Source organism: Salvelinus sp. IW2-2015, linkage group LG20 (genome assembly GCF_002910315.2).
Source record: "Salvelinus sp. IW2-2015 linkage group LG20, ASM291031v2, whole genome shotgun sequence".
Classification (NCBI taxonomy): Eukaryota; Metazoa; Chordata; class Actinopteri; order Salmoniformes; family Salmonidae; genus Salvelinus; species Salvelinus sp. IW2-2015.
Window position 1 is genome coordinate 10617250 of NC_036860.1, and position 18893 is coordinate 10636142.

General features: G+C 41.0%; 2 protein-coding genes across 2 annotated transcripts in view; both read right to left on the minus strand.

Annotated features, from left to right (window-relative positions):
• Positions 1-1413: 1413 nt before the first annotated feature.
• Positions 1414-4402, minus strand: LOC111980078 (uncharacterized). The gene is made up of 3 exons (XM_024010748.3): positions 3791-4402; positions 3475-3612; positions 1414-3287 (listed from the first exon to the last, which is right to left on the minus strand). Exons 1-3 carry the CDS (start codon positions 4266-4268, stop codon positions 3022-3024), a joined length of 882 nt encoding a protein of 293 aa, XP_023866516.2. The 5' UTR covers positions 4269-4402; the 3' UTR covers positions 1414-3021.
• Positions 4403-14295: 9893 nt separating this feature from the next.
• Positions 14296-18893, minus strand: part of LOC111981554 (scavenger receptor cysteine-rich domain-containing protein DMBT1-like) — a 10478-nt gene continuing 5880 nt past the window's right edge. The window contains exons 2-5 of the mRNA XM_070449454.1: positions 15940-15969; positions 15260-15580; positions 14791-15102; positions 14296-14474 (exon numbers count right to left, since the gene is read on the minus strand). Coding sequence (XP_070305555.1) covers positions 14296-14474; positions 14791-15102; positions 15260-15580; positions 15940-15969 — 842 coding nt within the window. The remainder of the gene's footprint in view (positions 14475-14790; positions 15103-15259; positions 15581-15939; positions 15970-18893) is intronic.

Consider the following 18893-nt stretch of genomic DNA (forward strand, 5'->3'; position numbering starts at 1 on the left):
CCTTGATGTTATTGAGAACGACAGGGTGTTGTCCAGGATCACGCCAAGGTTCTTAGCACTCTGGGAGGAGGACACAAGTGAGTTGTCAACCGTGATGGCGAGATCATGGAACGGGCAGTCCTTCCCCGGGAGGAAGAGCAGCTCCGTCTTGCCGAGGTCAGCTTGAGGTGGTGATCCTCATCCACACTGATATGTCTGCCAGACATGCAGAGATGCGATTCACCACCTGGTTATCAGAGGGGGAAAGGAAAGATTAATTGTGTGTCGTCTGCATAGCAATGATAGGAGAGACCATGTGAGGATATGACAGACCAAGTGACTTGGTGGTATAGCGAGAATAGGAGAGGCCTAGAACAGAGCCCTGGGGACACCAGTGGTGAGAGCACGTGGTGCGGAGACAGATTCTCGCCACGCCACTGGTAGGAGCGACCTTCAGGTAGGACGCAATCCAAGCGTGGGCCGCGCCGGAGATGCCAGCTCGGAGAGGGTGGAGAGGAGGATCTGATGGTTCACAGTATCAAAGGCAGCCGATAGGTCTAGAAGGATGAGAGCAGAGGAGAGAGAGTTAGCTTTAGCAGTGGCGGAGCGCCTCCGTGACACAGAGAAGAGCAGTCTCAGTTGAATGACTAGTTCTGAAACCTGACTGATTTGGATCAAGAAGGTCATTCTGAAGAAGATAGCAGGAGAGCTGGCCAAGGACGGCACGTTCAAGAGTTTTGGAGAGAAAAGAAAGAAGGATACTGGTCTGTAGTTGTTGACATCGGAGGGATCGAGTGTAGGTTTTTTCAGAAGGGGTGCAACTCTCGCTCTCTTGAAGACGGAAGGGACGTAGCCAGCGGTCAAGGATAGTTGATGAGCGAGGTGAGGTAAGGAGAAGAGTCTCCGGAAATGGTCTGGAGAAGAGAGGAGGATAGGGTCAAGCGGGCAGGTTGTTGGGCGGCCGCCGTCACAAGATTTCATCTGGAGAGAGAGGGGAGAAAGAGGTCAAAGCACAGGAACTAAAACTAACTAACTAACTAGAACTAAGTGTTTTCATCATTCTAGATTGCAGCCGTTAGCAACAAGAAGAAGCGCTGCGATGTGTGTGGACCCAAGAAGGACAGGAAGACACAGTACACATGCATCAAGTGCAAGAAATACATGTGCAGCTCACACAGTAAAACTCTGCCTCTCATGTGGTGTGTAGACCGGCCTTAATTTGTGTTCAATAGGGAAATGTATAATTTCCGTAYAATACTACGTAAAATTTGTCCTTACAATTTGTTCAATTCAAAGCAATAAACATTAATAGTGATGAAAAACCTTGTTTCTTTTATATTTGTTCAAGATAAACATGATTTATTCCACCCATGTCTTGATTATTTAATAAAACAAATAGAGCTTTTATTACTAAATGTGATCTACCAGGGGTAAATGGCAAATTTGAACCATGTAAATTGTCTTTATTGCTTGTAATTGATATAAGTCAACATCTAAGTATTGAGTATTTTTACGTAAATTGTTATGGCTGTATTGTTTTAAAACCCCAATAACGTTGTGGGGCCATCAGACTCGCAAACATTGGGTGAATAAAATAAAAAAAACACACAAGGGTTAAAATATCTGTATTTCCAGTAATGTGAAATCCATAGATTAGGGCCTAATTAATTAATTCATTTCAATTGACTGTTTRCCTTAGATGAACTGTAACTCAGTAAAATCTTAGAAWTTGTTACATTTTGGTTCAGTGTAATAAAGGGGTTTCATGCATCTACTATCGCATTTGCGGACTAATGCAATATAGGCTACTATTGCTAATGTGATGAGTAGACTGCAAAGTCATAATTTAGGTTAACCACATAACTCAATCACTGTAAGCAAAACAGAAAATTCTGAACAATGCATTTCTGAGCGCGCAATGACATAATCAGAGACGTTTCTTCTCCTTTCTTTGCACAGGAAACATTTTGCCTTTTTCTGAACACATTTTGTGAAATTCTACTACACTTTATATGACTGGAGAAATAAGCAACATTTTTCAATACGACAAAAATTAGTAGCCTACTCTGCTGACACAAACAGATGAGTAAAAACGACCTTGTCTTGAACGTAACTATCTAATCTAGGCCTACAAAAAGGAGTCACAAATTCGACAATATGACATCCATCTAGCCTGGAGGAGGGAATTGTCTCCCCAAATTTTGGGGGATCCAATGATAAAGGCAGTGAATATGGTGCACTCATTGGGGATATGGTTGATGCTCTCCTCTGGTGCCAATAAGAGGCTACTGTTTACTCAAATGGGAGTTCAGAAGACAAACTAGAGTCCTTTCTTTTCAGCAATAGCCATTTGCTTTCTAAACTATGTTTTTCCCATGATTGTATTTTGAAATATTGATATAGGCCTACTAAACTGCTTTTCACTGACTGCTGCAACTCAACAATRAACTATTTTGTAGTCTATTTGCCYCCTGCTGCCCAAATTACTCATTTAAAACAAACAGCTCATTTTTAAAAGAAGCTAATGATTCTCTATGGTCAAATCAAATTCTCTGGTGTGGTATTTGTAATGATGTTATTATTTCTGTATAAGGCACAAGTAATTATATAGCTAAGTTTGGAAATGTCATTCTATTTACATTAGGGGAAGCTTATCTTCCCCTAGCCTACTGGCTGCGCCGCCTATGCCGACATCAATARATAAGTAGCCGGTGCATAAAAGTGGCTGTGAGGCTTACAAGGCCAAGTTCAAATGTCGACATCAAATTCAAAGCAATCGACGAACTGCCTAAATAGCTGACCTGAAGCAAGCTGTTGGGTACTGTCTCTGCTCGATGCTGAGCGAAAGGTACACAGGCTGGCAGCTTCCCTCCGAGCTAATTGCTGCATAGTCTTAAAGCCAGCCGATAGATACGCTAAACAGACGTTGCATTTTAATGGTGGATTTGAATGATTTTAGTCAACTTTTTTTGTAGCCTACTTTTACATTTTTGGTCTTAAGCTATACCCAACTGACACACCTGCCTGTGCTACAGCATTGTCCTAAGCAGAGACATTAACATAATCATCTTCATCATCGTCTTCACTGTTCATTTTCTCATTCGAACACCCGCAAACATTTCTTTGAGTGTTTCCCTCCTCGTTGTCATAGACATCCTCTGATTTTCCATAGCTCTGCCCTTTRTCCTTCTCATTCTTCTTTGCACCCTTCACTCCCTCCAGACCTCTCTGGCAACAGACGTTTTCAACATTCACATAGTCCTCTTCCTCTTCGTRGTCCTCCCCTCTGTTGTGTCTGTTGTCAATACCTGTTGCATAACAGTTCGCTCATGAATATTCGTTACAGCAAACTCAAGGGGGAAAAAAGCCTTACAAAGAAAATTATTTCAAAAGTCTTTGGGCCGAATTTGAGATGCTGCTTTAACTTGTCAGGCTCAAGGCGTAAATCAAGTTTATATTCAGCCTTTGAGTTTACAGTATAGTGAAATCACTTACATTCTCCCTGGTCAGTCTCTGTAGATGGCTTTCTGTTCATCCTTGTCCTCCAGATGACTAGACAGATGACTAGAAGAAGCAGAAACAGCAGTGCTACCCCACCAGTCCCTCCAGAGACAATGATGGGGACCATGAATGCTGAAGAAAATGTAGGTATTTCAAGATTTAGACCTGCAGAMCAAGACTTGTAGATGGCAAATTCATAGGATATAAAAACAAACAAAAAAAGTGACGTGAAGGATTATAAATCTTACAATACTATGATTCTTCTCTCACGTTTTTAAACACGTTTTTGTTAAAGCATGCGTTACTTTACCTCTAATGGTGACAGCTAGTTCACTATTAGCCGACCTGAATGACRGGGTGGAGACGTTGACTACATAGCTGCAGCTGTATTTCCCCTGGTCTGTATACTCTGCAACAGGYAAGTGYAAGYAGGCAGAGTGGTTGACTGCTGGCTTAGTTTCAGTCCTGTTGGACCCAGAGAAGTCCAGATAGAAGAGGCCTCCAGGATACTGTGGCTGAATGGAGCAGGTGATGGAGAAGCTGTGGCCCCTGNAGGCAGAGTGGTTGACTGCTGGCTTAGTTTCAGTCCTGTTGGACCCAGAGAAGTCCAGATAGAAGAGGCCTCCAGGATACTGTGGCTGAATGGAGCAGGTGATGGAGAAGCTGTGGCCCCTGGTCACCTCTGGCCCCTGAGGTTCCCAAAACATCCCTCCATTTGGAGGACTGAGAGAGATGTTGGGCTGTAGCAGGACCACTGGGAAGGAAGTAAACAGCAATTTAAAAGTCATGTGATTCCATATTCACACCTTTTAACTGAGAAATGTGTGTTGATGGACAAGGTAATCAGTCTCTCGTCCCTATCAAGGCTCTGAATCTTAAATATATACAGTGAGCTCCAAAAGTTTTCGGACAGTGACAAATGTTTTGGCTCTGTACTCCAGCACTTTGGATTTGAAATAATAAAACGAATATGAGGTTAAAGTGCAGACTGTCCACTTTAATTTGAGGGTTTATTCATCCATATCGGGTGAACCGTTTAGGAATTACAGCACTTCTGTACAACGTCCCCATTTTAGGGGACCAAAGGTATTGGGACAAATTCACAACACTTACTCAAAAGTTTTACAACACTTACTCATTCAAGGTTCTCTTAATTTTTAATATTTTCTACATTGTAGAATAGTGAAGACGTCAAAACTATGAAATAACACATATGGAATCATGTAGTAACCAAAAAAAGTGTTAAAAAAATCTAAATATATTTTATATTTGAAATTCTTCAAATTAGCCACCCTTTGCCTTGATGACAGCTTTGCACACACTTGGCATTCTCTCAACCAGCTTCATGAGGTTGTCACCTGGAATGCACTTCAATTAACAGGTGTGCTGTGTTAAGTTAATTTGTGTAATTTCTTTCCTTCTTAATGCGTTTGAGCCAATTAGTTGTGTTGTGACAAGGTAGGGGGTTACAGAAGATAGCAAGTAAGGAGGGTATCAAAGATAGCCAATTTGGTTTAAAAGACCAAGTCCGTATTATGGCAAGAACAGCTCAAAATAAGCAAAGAGAAAACAACAGTCCATCATTACTTTAAGACATGAAGGTCAGTCAATACGGAAAATTAAGAACTTTGAAAGTTTCTTCAAGTGCAGTCGCAAAGCCATCAAGCGCTATGATGAAACTGGCTCTCATGAGCGGACCGCCACAGGAATGGAAGACCCAGAGTTACCTCTGGCTGCAGAGGATAAGTTCATTAGAGTTACCAGCCTCAGAAATTCCGCCCAAATAAAGTTGACAGATTTCAAGTAACAGACACATCTCAACATCAACTGTTTAGAGGAGACTGCGTGAATCAGGCCTTCATGGTCAAATTGCTGCAAAGAAACCACTACTAAAAGGACACCAATAAGAGAGGAGACTTGCTTGGGCCAAGAAATGAGCAATGAACATTACAGGTGAAATCTGTCCATGGTCTAGAGTCCAAATTGGAGATTGGTTCCAACCGATGATCTCCGCATGTGTATTGGTTGATGAGAATTTTATTTTATTTAACTAGGCAAGTCAGTAAGAACAAATTCTTATTTACAATGATGGCGACCAACAAGGCTCCTGTGGGGATGGGGGTGGATTTTTAAAAATGTATATATAAATAGGAACAAAACACACATCACGACAAGCAGACACCATTAACAACTACATAAAGAGAGACCTAAGACAACATAGCAAGGCAGCAACAATGACAACATGAAAGCAACAAGTGTACAAAAGCTGTCATCAAGGCAAAGGTGGCTATTTGAAAATTTCAAATATAAAATATATTTGAGTTGATTAACACTTTTTTGGTTACTACATGATTCTATGTGTTGTTTCAAGTTTATGTCTCACTATTTATTCTACAATGTAGAAAATAGTAGAAATAAAGAAAAACCTTGAATGAGTATGTGTTCTATAACTTTGACCGTAGTGTTACATGTGCATGGCTTCTTATGGCTGCAATCCCGTTAACGCGGATGATATGACAAACGCCAGTGAAAGTGCAGGGCGCCAAATTCAAACAGACATCTCATAATTAAAAATCCTTTAAACATACTGTAACATACATACACACACACTTTTTTAGATTATACTGTGCCTTTATTATTCCCCACAAACCCTACCAACCTTCCCCCAATTGGAGTAACTAGTAAACAATAACACTTAGCTTCTACCTTCAGTATTAACATATTATACACATTTTACAGATACTATCTATTTTAAAATAGTTCTATTTTGTTTGTTTTAGTCCTTCCATTTTGATATTATTGTAACTGTGCCTATTTCACAAAAATTTCTGACCTATATACATTTTACCAGACCCATTATGTTTTACATTGGTTCTCTTGTCATTAGTCCCATTCTTCAGCTCCATTCAACCCCCTCCCTCTTATCTCTTAACAAGATCCATTTTGGATTTCAATTTGCCATATAGTTTTTCAACTGTGGCTGTTGATGCTTCACAAAAGTACTGAACCTTTTTATTATCATAGCTTCTACAGATTGTAAATTAAAGAAAACATTTTGCAAAAAATAAATTATATTATTGATTGACTTTGACTTTTCAAATCACCCAGTATTGCTATCTGCAGCGTTAGTTCTAGGTAAATGTTGCCAATTCTTCAGCCATTACTGAACCGTTGACCAAAAACGAGCTACATTATGGACAAGTACCAAAATAAATGATCTAATGACTCTGCCTCCTCACAGCAAAATCTGCTGAGCTGGAAGAGTGTATCCCCTATTATACATAACATTCTATTGGTTGCAAAGAATTTGTATAATAAATTGAACAATTTGACTTTGAATCCGGCATTGTTTTGCATGTCAATTCAAAACCATGTGCTCAGGAATAGACATTGAAAATCTCTTCCCAACTATTTTACAATTTATATGGCACAGCTGTAAAATTTTTTGGTCCTTAAATGAAATTGGTATATGTTTTATCTATCACAATTTTCTTGCCTCTTCCATTTTTTAATGCTGCAATTATTGGTTGTAATTCTGTGTTAGAGCATACATTTACTATGTCTATGTTAGCTGCATGTGTGACAACTCCACCAGTCCTATTTATGATATAATTTACAAAAATTATACATTTTATTGAAAAAATAAGCTCTCTTTAATCAGTTAGTATATTTGAATTTAACCACAATAGTTGTTGTATTATTTGTTCTGTCTTTTCATGTGGATTAAACTGAAATTGCAACCAACTTTCTAAGGCTTGTTTAAAATAATACACAATATTGGAGATGATTCATTTTCACAATTTAACCGAAAGTGAGCAGTTGTAATCTGAAATAAGAGGAAAAAAGAGCTTCTTGAACATGGGGTTGAACATTCTTACTACCACTTACTAGAGAACAATTTCGGAATTTAAGTATAACTTTTGTATGACTGATGGCCCCCCATTCTTACTTTCCCGGGGCGCCGGAAAAGGAGATGGCCCCTAAACGCTTCGTGTGTTCCTTGGAAAAATATGCAGTATTTTGTTTTTTTACGTGTTATTTCTTACATCGGTACCCCGGGTAAGTCTTAGGTTTCATACATACAGTCGGGAGGAACATACTGAATATACGATTAACGTCAACTCATGTCATCGTTTCCTACCAGGAATATGGACTTTCCCCGAAACGGATCCAGTGTTTGCCTTCCACCCAATTACAATGGATCTGATCCCAGCCTGGCCACCGCTGTGCGACGCCGAAAAAGAGGGGAAAACGAGGCTGGTCTCGTGGTCAGGCCTTCGAGACGGGCACATCGCGCTCCACCTTCCCTAGGCATACGTACTCGCCAATTTCCAGTCTCTGACAATAAGGTTTGATGAAATCGAGCCACGGTGCATTCCAGAGAGAACATTCAGGGATTGCAACTGTGCTCTGCTTCACGGAAACATGGCAAACTCAAGGGACGCTAACGGAGTCGTTGCAAGCCAAGCTGGTTTCTTCATAGCATCGCGCGACAGAAACAAACATCTTCCGGTAAGAGAGGGGCGGGGGGGTTGCCTTATGATTAAACGAGAAGTGGTGTGATCAATCATTAACAACACACAAGAAACTCAAGTCGTTCTGTTCAACTGATCTTAGAACTCCTCACAATCAAATGTCGACCGCATTAGTCTACCAAGGGAATTCTCGTCAATCATAATTTCACAGGCCGTATACATTCCCCCCCAAGGCATGACACATCGATGGCCCTGACACGAACTGTATCTGACCTCTTTGGTAAACTGGAAACACACACCCTCGAGGCTGCATTCATCGAGCTGGGGGATTTTAACAGGCTAATCTAAAACAAAACTCCCTAAATTCTATCAGCATATCGATTGTGCTACCAGGGCTGGAAAAAACACTTAGACCATTTTATTACCTAATTTCCGCGACGCTTATAAGGCCCTCCCCCGCCCCCCTTTCGGGGAAAAAGCTGACCACGAACTCCATTTTGTTGGATTCCAGCCCTACAAACAGAAACTCAAACAACAAGCTCCCGCGCTCAGGTCTGTTTTCAACGCTGGTCCGACCAATCTGAATCCACGCTTCAAGACTGCTTCGATCACGCGGATTGGGAATTATGTTTCCGGCATCGCGTTCCAAACAACAATATTGACGAATAATGCTGATTCGGTGAGCGAGTTCATTAGGAAGTGCATTGACGAGTGTCGTACCCACCAGCAACGATAAGAAACATTCCAAACCAGAAGAAACCGTGGATTGACGGCAGCATTCGCGTGAAACTGAAAGCGCGAACCACTGGCTTTTAACCAGGGCAAGGGTGAACCGGAAGCCATGACCGAATTACAAACAGTGTAGCTATTCTCTCCGCAAGGCAATCAAAACAGGGCTAAGGTCTCAGTACAGGGAGACAAAATCGAGTCGAAATTCAACAGCGCAGACACAAGAGGTATGTGGGCAGGTCTACAGTCAATCACGGATTACAAAAGAAAGAAAACCAGCCCCCGCGAGACCAGATGTCTTCTCCCAGACAGGTAAACAACTTTTTTGCCCGCGTTTGAGACAATTACAGGTGCCACTGACACGGCCCCCTACAAACCTGCGGGCTCGTCCTCACTGCAGCCGATAGGTGAGTAATAACATTTTAAACGTGTAACCCTCGCAAACTGCAGGCCCAGACGGCATTCCCAGCCGCGTCTCAAGAGCATGCGCAAGCCAGCTGGCTGGTGTGTTTACGGACATATTCAATCAATCCGTTATCCATCTGCTGTCCCACATGCTTCAAGAGGCCACCGATTGTTCCTGTTCCAAGAAAGGCTAAGTAAACTTGAGCTAAAGAACGACTACCGCCCCGTAGCACTCACTTCCGTCATCAGTTGAAGTGCTTTGAGAGACTAGTCAAGGACCAGTGATCACCTCCACCCTATCCGGAACACCCTAGACCCACTCCAATTTGCTTACGCGAGCCCAATAGGTCCCACAAGACGACGCAATCGCAACCACACTGCACACTGCGCCTAACCCATCTGGACCGCCAAAAGGAAAAAAGAATACCCATGTGAGAATGCTGTTCATCGATTACAGCTCAGTCATTTAAACACCATTAGTACCCTCCAAACTCGTCCATCAAAAGCTCGAGACCCTGGGTCTCGGACCCCGCCTGTGCAACTTGGGTCCGTGGACTTCCTGACGGGGCCCCCCCAGGTGTGAGGGTAGGTAACAACATCTCCACCCCGCTGATCCTCAACACGGCCCCCAACAAGGGTGCGTTCTGAGCCCCTCTCCTGACTCCCTGTTCACCCAGACTGTGGCCGTGGCCATGCACGGGGGCTCCAACTCAATCATCAATTTGCGATACACTACAGTGGTTTAAGGCTTGATTACAACAAACTACGACGACGGCCTACAGGGAGGAGAGTGAGTGCCCTCGGAGTGTGGTGTCAGGAAAAGAATAACCTCACACTCAAGTTCAACAAAACAAAGGAGATGATTGTGGACTTCAGGAAAACAGCAGAGAGGGAGCACCCCCTATCCACATCGACGGTCAGTAGTGGAGAAGGTGGAAAGTTTTAAAGTTCCTCGTGTTACACATCCGGACCAAACTGAAATTTGGTCACACCCCACACAGACAGCGTTGTGAAGAAGGCTCAGCAGCGCCTCTTCACCTCAGGAGGCTGAGAAATTCGGCTTGTCACCAAAAGACTCACAAACTTCTACAGATGCACAATCGAGAGCATGCCTTTGTCGGGCTTGTAGCCACCGCCTGGTACGGGCAACTGCTCCGCCCCAACCGTAGGCCTCTTCCAGAGGGTAGTGAGGTCTGCAGAACGCATCACCAGGTTGCAAACTACCTGCCCTCCAGGACACCTACACCACCCGAGTCACAGGAAGGCCATAAAGATCATCAAGGACAACAACCCACCCAAGCACTGCCTGTTTCACCCCGCTAGTCATTCCAGAAAGCGAGGGTCAAGTACAGGTGGCATCAAGCAGGACGACGAGACTTGAAAAAACAGCTTCTACCTCAAGCGCCATCAGGACTGTTAAACAGCCACCACTAACATTTTAGCGGGCCCGCTGCCAACATTACTGACCTCAACTCCAGCCACTTTAAAAATGGGAATGATGAAATTATTGTAAAGAAATGTACCACTTAGCCACTTTAAGCAATGCCACTTAATACAATTGTTTACATACCCTACATTAACCCCATCTCATATGTATAATACTGTACTCTATATTCATCTTACTGCATCTTGCCATCTTTATGCAATACATGTCCACTTAGGCCACTTTAAAACTAGCCACTTTATGTTACCTTTACCCTACAGTACTCATTTCTTCATCGTATATACCGTACTCTATACCTCTACTGGCATCTGCATGCCGTTCTGTACCACCACTCATTCATATTCTTTATGTACATATTCTTTATCCCTTTTACACTTGTGGTGTGTGTGTAAGGTAGTAGTGTGGAATTGTTAGGTTAGATGTACTGTTGGTTATACTGCATTGTCGTGAACTAGAAGCACAAGCATTTCGCTACACTCGCATTAACATCTGCTAACCATGTGTATGTGACTAATTAAAATTTGATTTGATTTGATTTGATTTTTAGTGAGAGTCTAATGCTTTAATAATTTAATAATGTTCTGCCCTCCGAATTCATATTCTTTATATAAGTAGGCCCTTTCAATTTTGTCTGGCTTGCCATTCCAAATAAATGAATATTTTTTGTTCATATAAATTTAAAAAGCAGTCTCTAGGTGTAGGCAAACCCATAATGCAAATAGGGTTAAACTGTGACATGGACTAAAGAGTTAATAAGGGCTTGATTTTTCACAAATAGAAAGTTATTTTCCTTTCCTATTGGTAGCAAGATCTTATATATTTTTGCTAACTTTTCTTATAAAAATGTATTGGAGTAGATCATTTCTTTCTTTTGGGATTGTATACCGAGTATGTCCACATCCCCGTCAGACCATTTTATTGGTAAACTACACGGTAATGTAAAAGTTGCATTTTTTAGTGATCCAAAATCCATACAATTAGCTTCGGTTAGTGGAGACTGAAACGAAAACATATTCTTAAAGTACTTTACTTCCTCTTTCAAAATATCATTTGGTGAATCATGCGTGACTCCTTCATTTGTAACAAGTTTCAATAAAAAACAAATTGGTGTCATTTCTATGTTGAAGATGGAAAAAGAATTTGGTAAATTTTTCCCCATATCCCATCCAGTTTGCTTTATTTTTTATAATATATTACACTGGATCTTTCTTTCTTGTCTTTTTCCTCTAACTTATTCTGTGCCTCTATGGTACAGTTTCTATTGCTATCTAACTGTACTGTTAGATCTAACTGTTTTATAGATGAGTACTGAATTGCATGGCCCCTAAAGGCACATTTAAAAGTGTCCCATACAATAAGGGGGATCTGCTGTACCTATGTTATGTCGGAAAAAGTAAGTTATAAATTCTTCTGTCCTAGTTATAAACAAGTTATCATCTAGTAGGCTTTGGTTCAATTTCCAATATCCTCGCCCACGTGAAAATTCTGTAAGAGTAATATATATGCCAACTATGTGATGATCCGGCCGCATTCTGTCCCCTATCAACACTTTTTAAAACTTTTGGTGCCAGAGAGAATGACATAAGAAAGTAATCAAGACGACTAGCTTAATTAAGCCTCCGCCATGTATATCTCACTAGGTCAGGGTATTTAAGCCTCCATATATCCACGAATTCCAACATGACAATCATGATTTCCTTAAGTGCCTGAGGGTGATAGTTTGTAGGGTGATTTCCATTATGGTCCATGGAGGTATTTAAAACCGTATTAAAATCCCCCACCATAATAATAGAGTCTAGTGTTGCTTATAGAGTTGATAAATTCTAATATATATTTTCAATTAAGCTTGGATCATCATTATTTGGACGCTATAGGTTAATAAGCCACATCTGTTTACTGTCCAATAACATTTAAAATCATCCATCTACCTTAATGATCTGTTTGGACAATTTGCACATTTGGATCAAAATTACTGTTAATTAATATCATCAACCCTTTTGAATTTCCTTGCCCATATTTTGCCCCACAGTCCTTTTTCCACAAAACTTCATCTAAAATTGTTGAATGAGTTTCCTGTAAACAATAGATATTATATTCCTTCTCTTTTAGCGAGGTAAATACTGATCGTCTTTTCTTATTATCTGCTAAGCCATTACAATTATAACTGGCTATACTTATTTCACCACTTACCATAATGAGACACAAGTTTACGTTCTATTTATCAAAATATATGTCTGTAAACATACCATTAAAAAGTAACATGATGATTGAGTGTCTATATAGCTGTACCAKGATATTTGCATTGCTACTAAGTAAACCTCCAATTGGTCCCCACTATTCCACCCGCTAATACCCCTCTCCTCAACCAGAGTTGGGTTGTCAWCCCAATGCCCGGCAGACCACCCCCCGGATCCCATAGCCCCGGAGAGACCYGGACCCATCCTTCGAAAAGAGCACAGTGCCACCCACAGAGAAGCAGATCAACCGTCAAATGCATTTCCATCGCTCTCACCTCGATTTGTATTATATATAGCCATCAAAAAAATCTATTTATATTTTAAAATCCTGTTTCTTATTTTCCATAATTAGCTATTAATAGTTGTAGTAATGTAGGCAATTTATGCAAAGGATTTTTACCTCTCACCAGTCTCACCATTACCAAAATTACAGTATGGCAAGCAATTATTATATTAGCAAACAATTATTGTGAATCATCCTGTATTGTCTCTAACATCTTCTACTCCCTCGCAACAGTTGTGGGATACACACTCAACCTCTCAACCCCTTTCCCACATAGACTCAGATTCTCAGCAGTTGCACCGTCCCAGAGCCCAACTCAAGAAAGGTCTTGATTTGCAAATGCATATACAGTTGCAGCTGTATGAGAAGGCCTGCAAAACTGCGCAAAACAAATGGGCAGAAATGGGGAGATTTGATTAACCATTGTCACGTCCTATATGATGGAGGTCAGATATACCCCCTTCCCCTGAAACACCCACAACATGGTCCCCTGTAGTGACCATATCCCAAGCATCTCCAAGCAGTCAGACCTTTGATTTTGTGCCACCGGTGCCACAATAATACGCCCAATAGAAATTAATGGTAAGTGTATTGTGTCATTTTGGATTTACCTTTATTTTAAATAAGAATAGAATATGTTTCTAAACACTTCTACATTAATGTTCTACCATGTTTACGGATAGTCCAGAATAAATTGTGAATAATGATGAGTGAGAAAGTTAGAAACGAAGTATCATACCCCACAAAATAATCTGAAACAGAACCAAAACAAACAGCAAATGCATCCAACAAGGTTGTAGAGTCACAAGCGTGATGTAATCATTGCATGCTAGGAATATGGAACCAAATAGTCAACTTTTGATGATTTAAATACACTACGTATAAGGGAATTTGTCCCGTAAAATGGTGACTAGATACAAAAAGTGCTGTAATTTTTAAACGGTTCACCGATAAGAATGAACATACCTTCAAAATTAAGCTGACTGTCTGCACTTTGACCTCAGTCATTGTATCATTTCAAATCTAACAACCGCTGGAGTACAGAGCCAAAAACAAAATATTTGTCACGGCCCTAATATTTTTGGAAGCTCACTGTAGATTAGGCAACAACTTTATTTCCCAACTACCACCTCAACCTTTAGTAACGTTGCTGTAAGGGGAGCTGATGGCTTGGCGTGTTGGAGAGGTTCTGTAGAGACAGCGGTAACTGCCCTGGTGTGAAGCATCCATCTTAAAACTTTGTTAAAGTAGCCCTGGCTGTGTGAGGATCCAACGGTCACATTCATGACCAGAGTCTCCATTCAGATAGAAGATGAACTCCACAGCATTACAGAGGATACGGGATGGAATAGTGCAGGTGAGTTGGACTCTCTCCCATGCAAGAAGGCAGAATATGATTGGTTTGTGGAGAGTGAAGGTGTCTGCAAGACAACACCTGTTGCGTCAAAGACATGTAGTTTTAGTTAGGCAACAGTAATCACAACCTATCTACTGGTCTTCATACTGTCTTAGACACCTGCTCTGATCTAGGCTGCCCCCATCTGGTCACATAGCACCAAGTCTGGCCTGGGTTAAGATTCTTTGTGCAACAGTCAAAGTCTCCAGTAGGTGGCAGAACAGGCTATAATACTGCAGTAGTATGCTTTTTAGGATTTTCTCTCTGATGAGACATTCTTGCACAATTCAAACCATTCAAACCAAAACTCAAGTCTAGACAAGGAAAAGAGACTCCCTTACCTGAACAAATAACACCTGRGTCYTTACCATGACTACAGTTATGTGTTCCTCCTGTGTGTGGGCACTGCGTGATGGAGCACTCACTGCCAGAGCAGCCAACATCATCCTGCCAGATGGGCCCACTMCCTTGACCAAAGTAYCCCCTCTCTGGGGCACTAACAGCATTCCCACAGCCAAGCTGTCTGCASYRCACAGCAGKGTCATTCAAYTCCCACARGTCATTACACACGGTTCGCCAGTGACCAATTTGATAGACCTCCACCCTCCCAGAGCAGAGGTCACTCCCATTGACCAGTCTGATATTAGGTTTAACTAGGAATTAAAGAAAAATTAAAAACATTTGACAATGTGGGAGAAAATAAATGCATTTCAGTATCATATTCAACTAAATCAATGCCAAGTTGACACAAGTATAATCAAGGTATTTAGACTTTCATTAACCACAATAGCAACACAGAGGGACTTTTACCTGAGCAGACAACTTTGGCATCTTGAGACTGTAAACAGTCATGGTGTTTCAATCCTCCATGTGAGCATTCTGTGAGGGAGCTCTCACTGCCTTTACASCCAACATCATCCAGCCAAGTAGGCCTGCCACCACTTCCCTGACCTAAGTGGACACTACCTTGGACACTCACAGCCCTCCCACAGCCCAGCTGGCCACACACCACATTGGCATCGTCGACGTCCCACTTCTGGCCACACACTCTTCCCCACTGGCCCTCGTAAAGAATCTCCACTGTCCCCGAGCAGCGACTAGTGCCATTGACCAGCCTGATCTCTTCACCAGCTCACAAAGAGGAAAAGAGATGTTAGGAACAATTAATAATGATTAATAAGCAAATATGCAATTTAACACTGCCAGTTGTCAAAGCTGTTTCAAACGTGTTAATTAACCTTTTTGGACTTTAACAGCATTTTAAAACCTTTGAGACTTGTGTTCATGTTTTTTTTTATTTAACTAGGCAAGTCAGGTAAGAACAAATTCTTATTTACAATGACGGACGAGGAACAGTGGGTTAACTGCCTTATTCAGGAGCAGAACGACATTTTTACCTTGTCACCTCGGGGATTCGATCTAGCAACTTTTCGGTTACTGGCCCAACGCTTTAACCACTAAGCTACCTGCCGCCCCACAGGAACACTTACCTGCCAATGAAGATTTGACCATTTGATGAGCTGTTGGGGAGAAACACATACAACCAAAAAATTACAATTAAAAACATTTACTGAGAATGCCATTTCTAAATGGATAACAGCTCATAATAATGTCATTAAAAWATCCTAATTGTTTTTTATATGTAAGTTTGTTCACCATTTCTGAATTGTTATTGCTACATTTGTAAATGTTAGTAAGCTGTATCTAGATAGTTATTTACATATTTATAAACTATTTTAAACATAAACCAGGCAAGCAAACATTATTTGCATATGCTGTTGTGGTATTTACACCATCTGTAAAGACAGATAGTTTGGTATATATCGAGCTCAAGGATTTCCTTTATGAAACTGCCCTGAAACCTCCCTGTGTCTCATGTACAGTAGTGAACTTGTCGTGGTTGACATTTGCCAGACTCTCACAGACTTCTGTTTAGTATACAGATAAAATAATGTATCAGTTTCACACAAAATGGCCTAATTCCTTTGTTTAAAAATCAGCTAGTCCTGCTTTCTGCTAAATGCTATTAATGACTCTCAACACTATTTTGTGAAATAGTTTCTCCACTTGATGTTGACTTGATGTTATTTCCTGATATAAAATGTCAGCAGTGTTAAGGAAGCTACTGAAAATATAGTTTAGCTGCTACCAGTTACTNGTTAAAAAATTGCCTTTTTGCATTTATACAGATTGCAACTTCTCATTTCCGACTAATTGAAAATTACATTTTTATCACGTTTCAGGTAAGACCCAAATGCAGACTGTGTCGAAGTAACAATGTTTATTACAGCAACAGYGGKAGGCAAACGACAGGTCAAGGCAGGCAGGGGTCGATAATCCAGAGTAGTGGMGCAAAGGTACAGGATGTCAGACCAGGCTCAGGGTCAGGGGAGGCAGAAAAGGTAAAAAACGAGAAAACAGGAACAATAGGCAAGACAGGAGCAGGGGGGAAAATGCTGGTAGGTTTGATGAACAAAACGAACTGGCACAGACAGACTGAAAACACAGGTATAAGTACCCAGGGGATAATGGGGAAGATGGGCGACACCTGGAGGTGGGAAGAGACAAGCACAAGGACGGGTGAAACAGATCAGGGCATGACAATTTTATTTAAAGTATTGCCCTTTCTTAAACAAGCCATACAAAGGTGGTTACAATTTCAATTTTATCCTCCAGAGAAAATAGAACAAATATTACAACAAATGTTATGGTTAAGCTCAAATATACTGATTAATTAAAACACATTCTTTATGGAAACAATGTTAAAAATGTGTATAATATTTATTAAAGATATTATGAATAGAAACAGAGGAGTTATGTCACATATGTAGCTAACGAAAATATATGGGAATATCTGCTCAATCCAAATTTACAACCAACTAATTGCAGCATTACCACAAAAATGGAGGAGGCAAGTGGAAAATGGAGAAGGTAGGTAACTTATTTGCCTGCCATATATTAAAGACACAAATTGGCTGAAAGGAATCGGCAAAAATAGAAAAATATACCAGTTTCACTTGAGGACAAAAATGTTGACAGCTGCGCCGTAAAATAAATGGGAAGAGATTTTCGATGTATCGATTCCATGGCACATGATTTATGAACTGGTACAAAGAAATAACACTTGATTCAACACTTAGAGTTTTTCAATTTAAATGATTATATACAATTCTTGCCACCAACAGAATGCTATATATATATATATATATGGGGCATACAACAATCTCAGCTCTGTAGATTTCGCTGCGAAGAGAGAGAATCAATAGATCATTTATTCTGGTATTACCCCTATGTAGCTTGTTTCTGGTCACAGGTTCAGGAATGGTTAAAAAAAATCATAACATGCACTTAAAATTAACCTTARAAATAGCAGTGTTGGGCGATTTGGAAAGCCATAGTTAGTCAATAAATAATCTAATAATACTCGTACGAAAGGTTTTCATCTTTAGCTTACAATCTGTGGATACTATACGATTAGAAAGTTTCAAAAATTATGTAAAAACATCACAGCACAATTGAAAAATATATGGCACATGGAAACCAAACGAGGGGGGTCTATGGTGATAGGTGGGATGGGCTGAGAGTGGCTGAGGGTTGACGAGGTGAGTATAACTGTCCTGATATCTAGAAGCTCTTTTCGGTCATAAGAGATGGTGGCAGAAATATTATGTACAAAATAAGTTATAAATAACGCGAAAAACACACACAGTAGAACAATTGGTTAGCAGCCATCTCCGGCGCCATTCGTAATGAATGTCTCCCCCTCACTCTCTAGTTCTTAGCCTCTTATCCTGCTGGACCTCTCAAGCTGGACCTCTCAGGCTGGACCTTTCTCAAAGAGAGAGAAAAACCTCCATCCTCAGTAGGCCGACCACAGGTCCTGGACCTTCGCCTTTAATGGAAGAACTGGTGAAATGGGAAACATTACATTTACATAAGTATTCAGACCCTTTACTTAGTACTTTGTTGAAGCACCTTTGGCAGCGATTACAGCCTCGAGTCTTCTTGGGTATGACACAAAAGCTTGGTACACCTGTATTTGAGGAGTTTCTCCATTCTTCTCTGCTGATCTTCTCAAGCTCTGCCAGGTTGTTTGGGGAGTGTCGCTGTAGAGCTATTTTCAGGTCTCCAGAGATGTTTGATCAGGTTCAAGTCCGGGCTCTGGCTGGGCCAATCAAGAACATCAGAGACTCGTCTCAAAGCCACACCTGCGTTGTGCTTAGGGTCGTTGTCCTGTTGGAAGTGAACCTTGACCACAGTCTGAGGTCCTGAGAGCTCTGGAGCAGGTTTTCATCAAGGATCTCTCTGTACTTTGCTCCATTCATCTTTATGTTGATCTTGACTAGTTTCCCAGTCCCTGCCGCTGAAAAACATCTCTAAAGCATGATGCTGCCATCACCATGCTTCACCATAGGGAGGGTGCCAGGTTTCATCCAGATGTGAA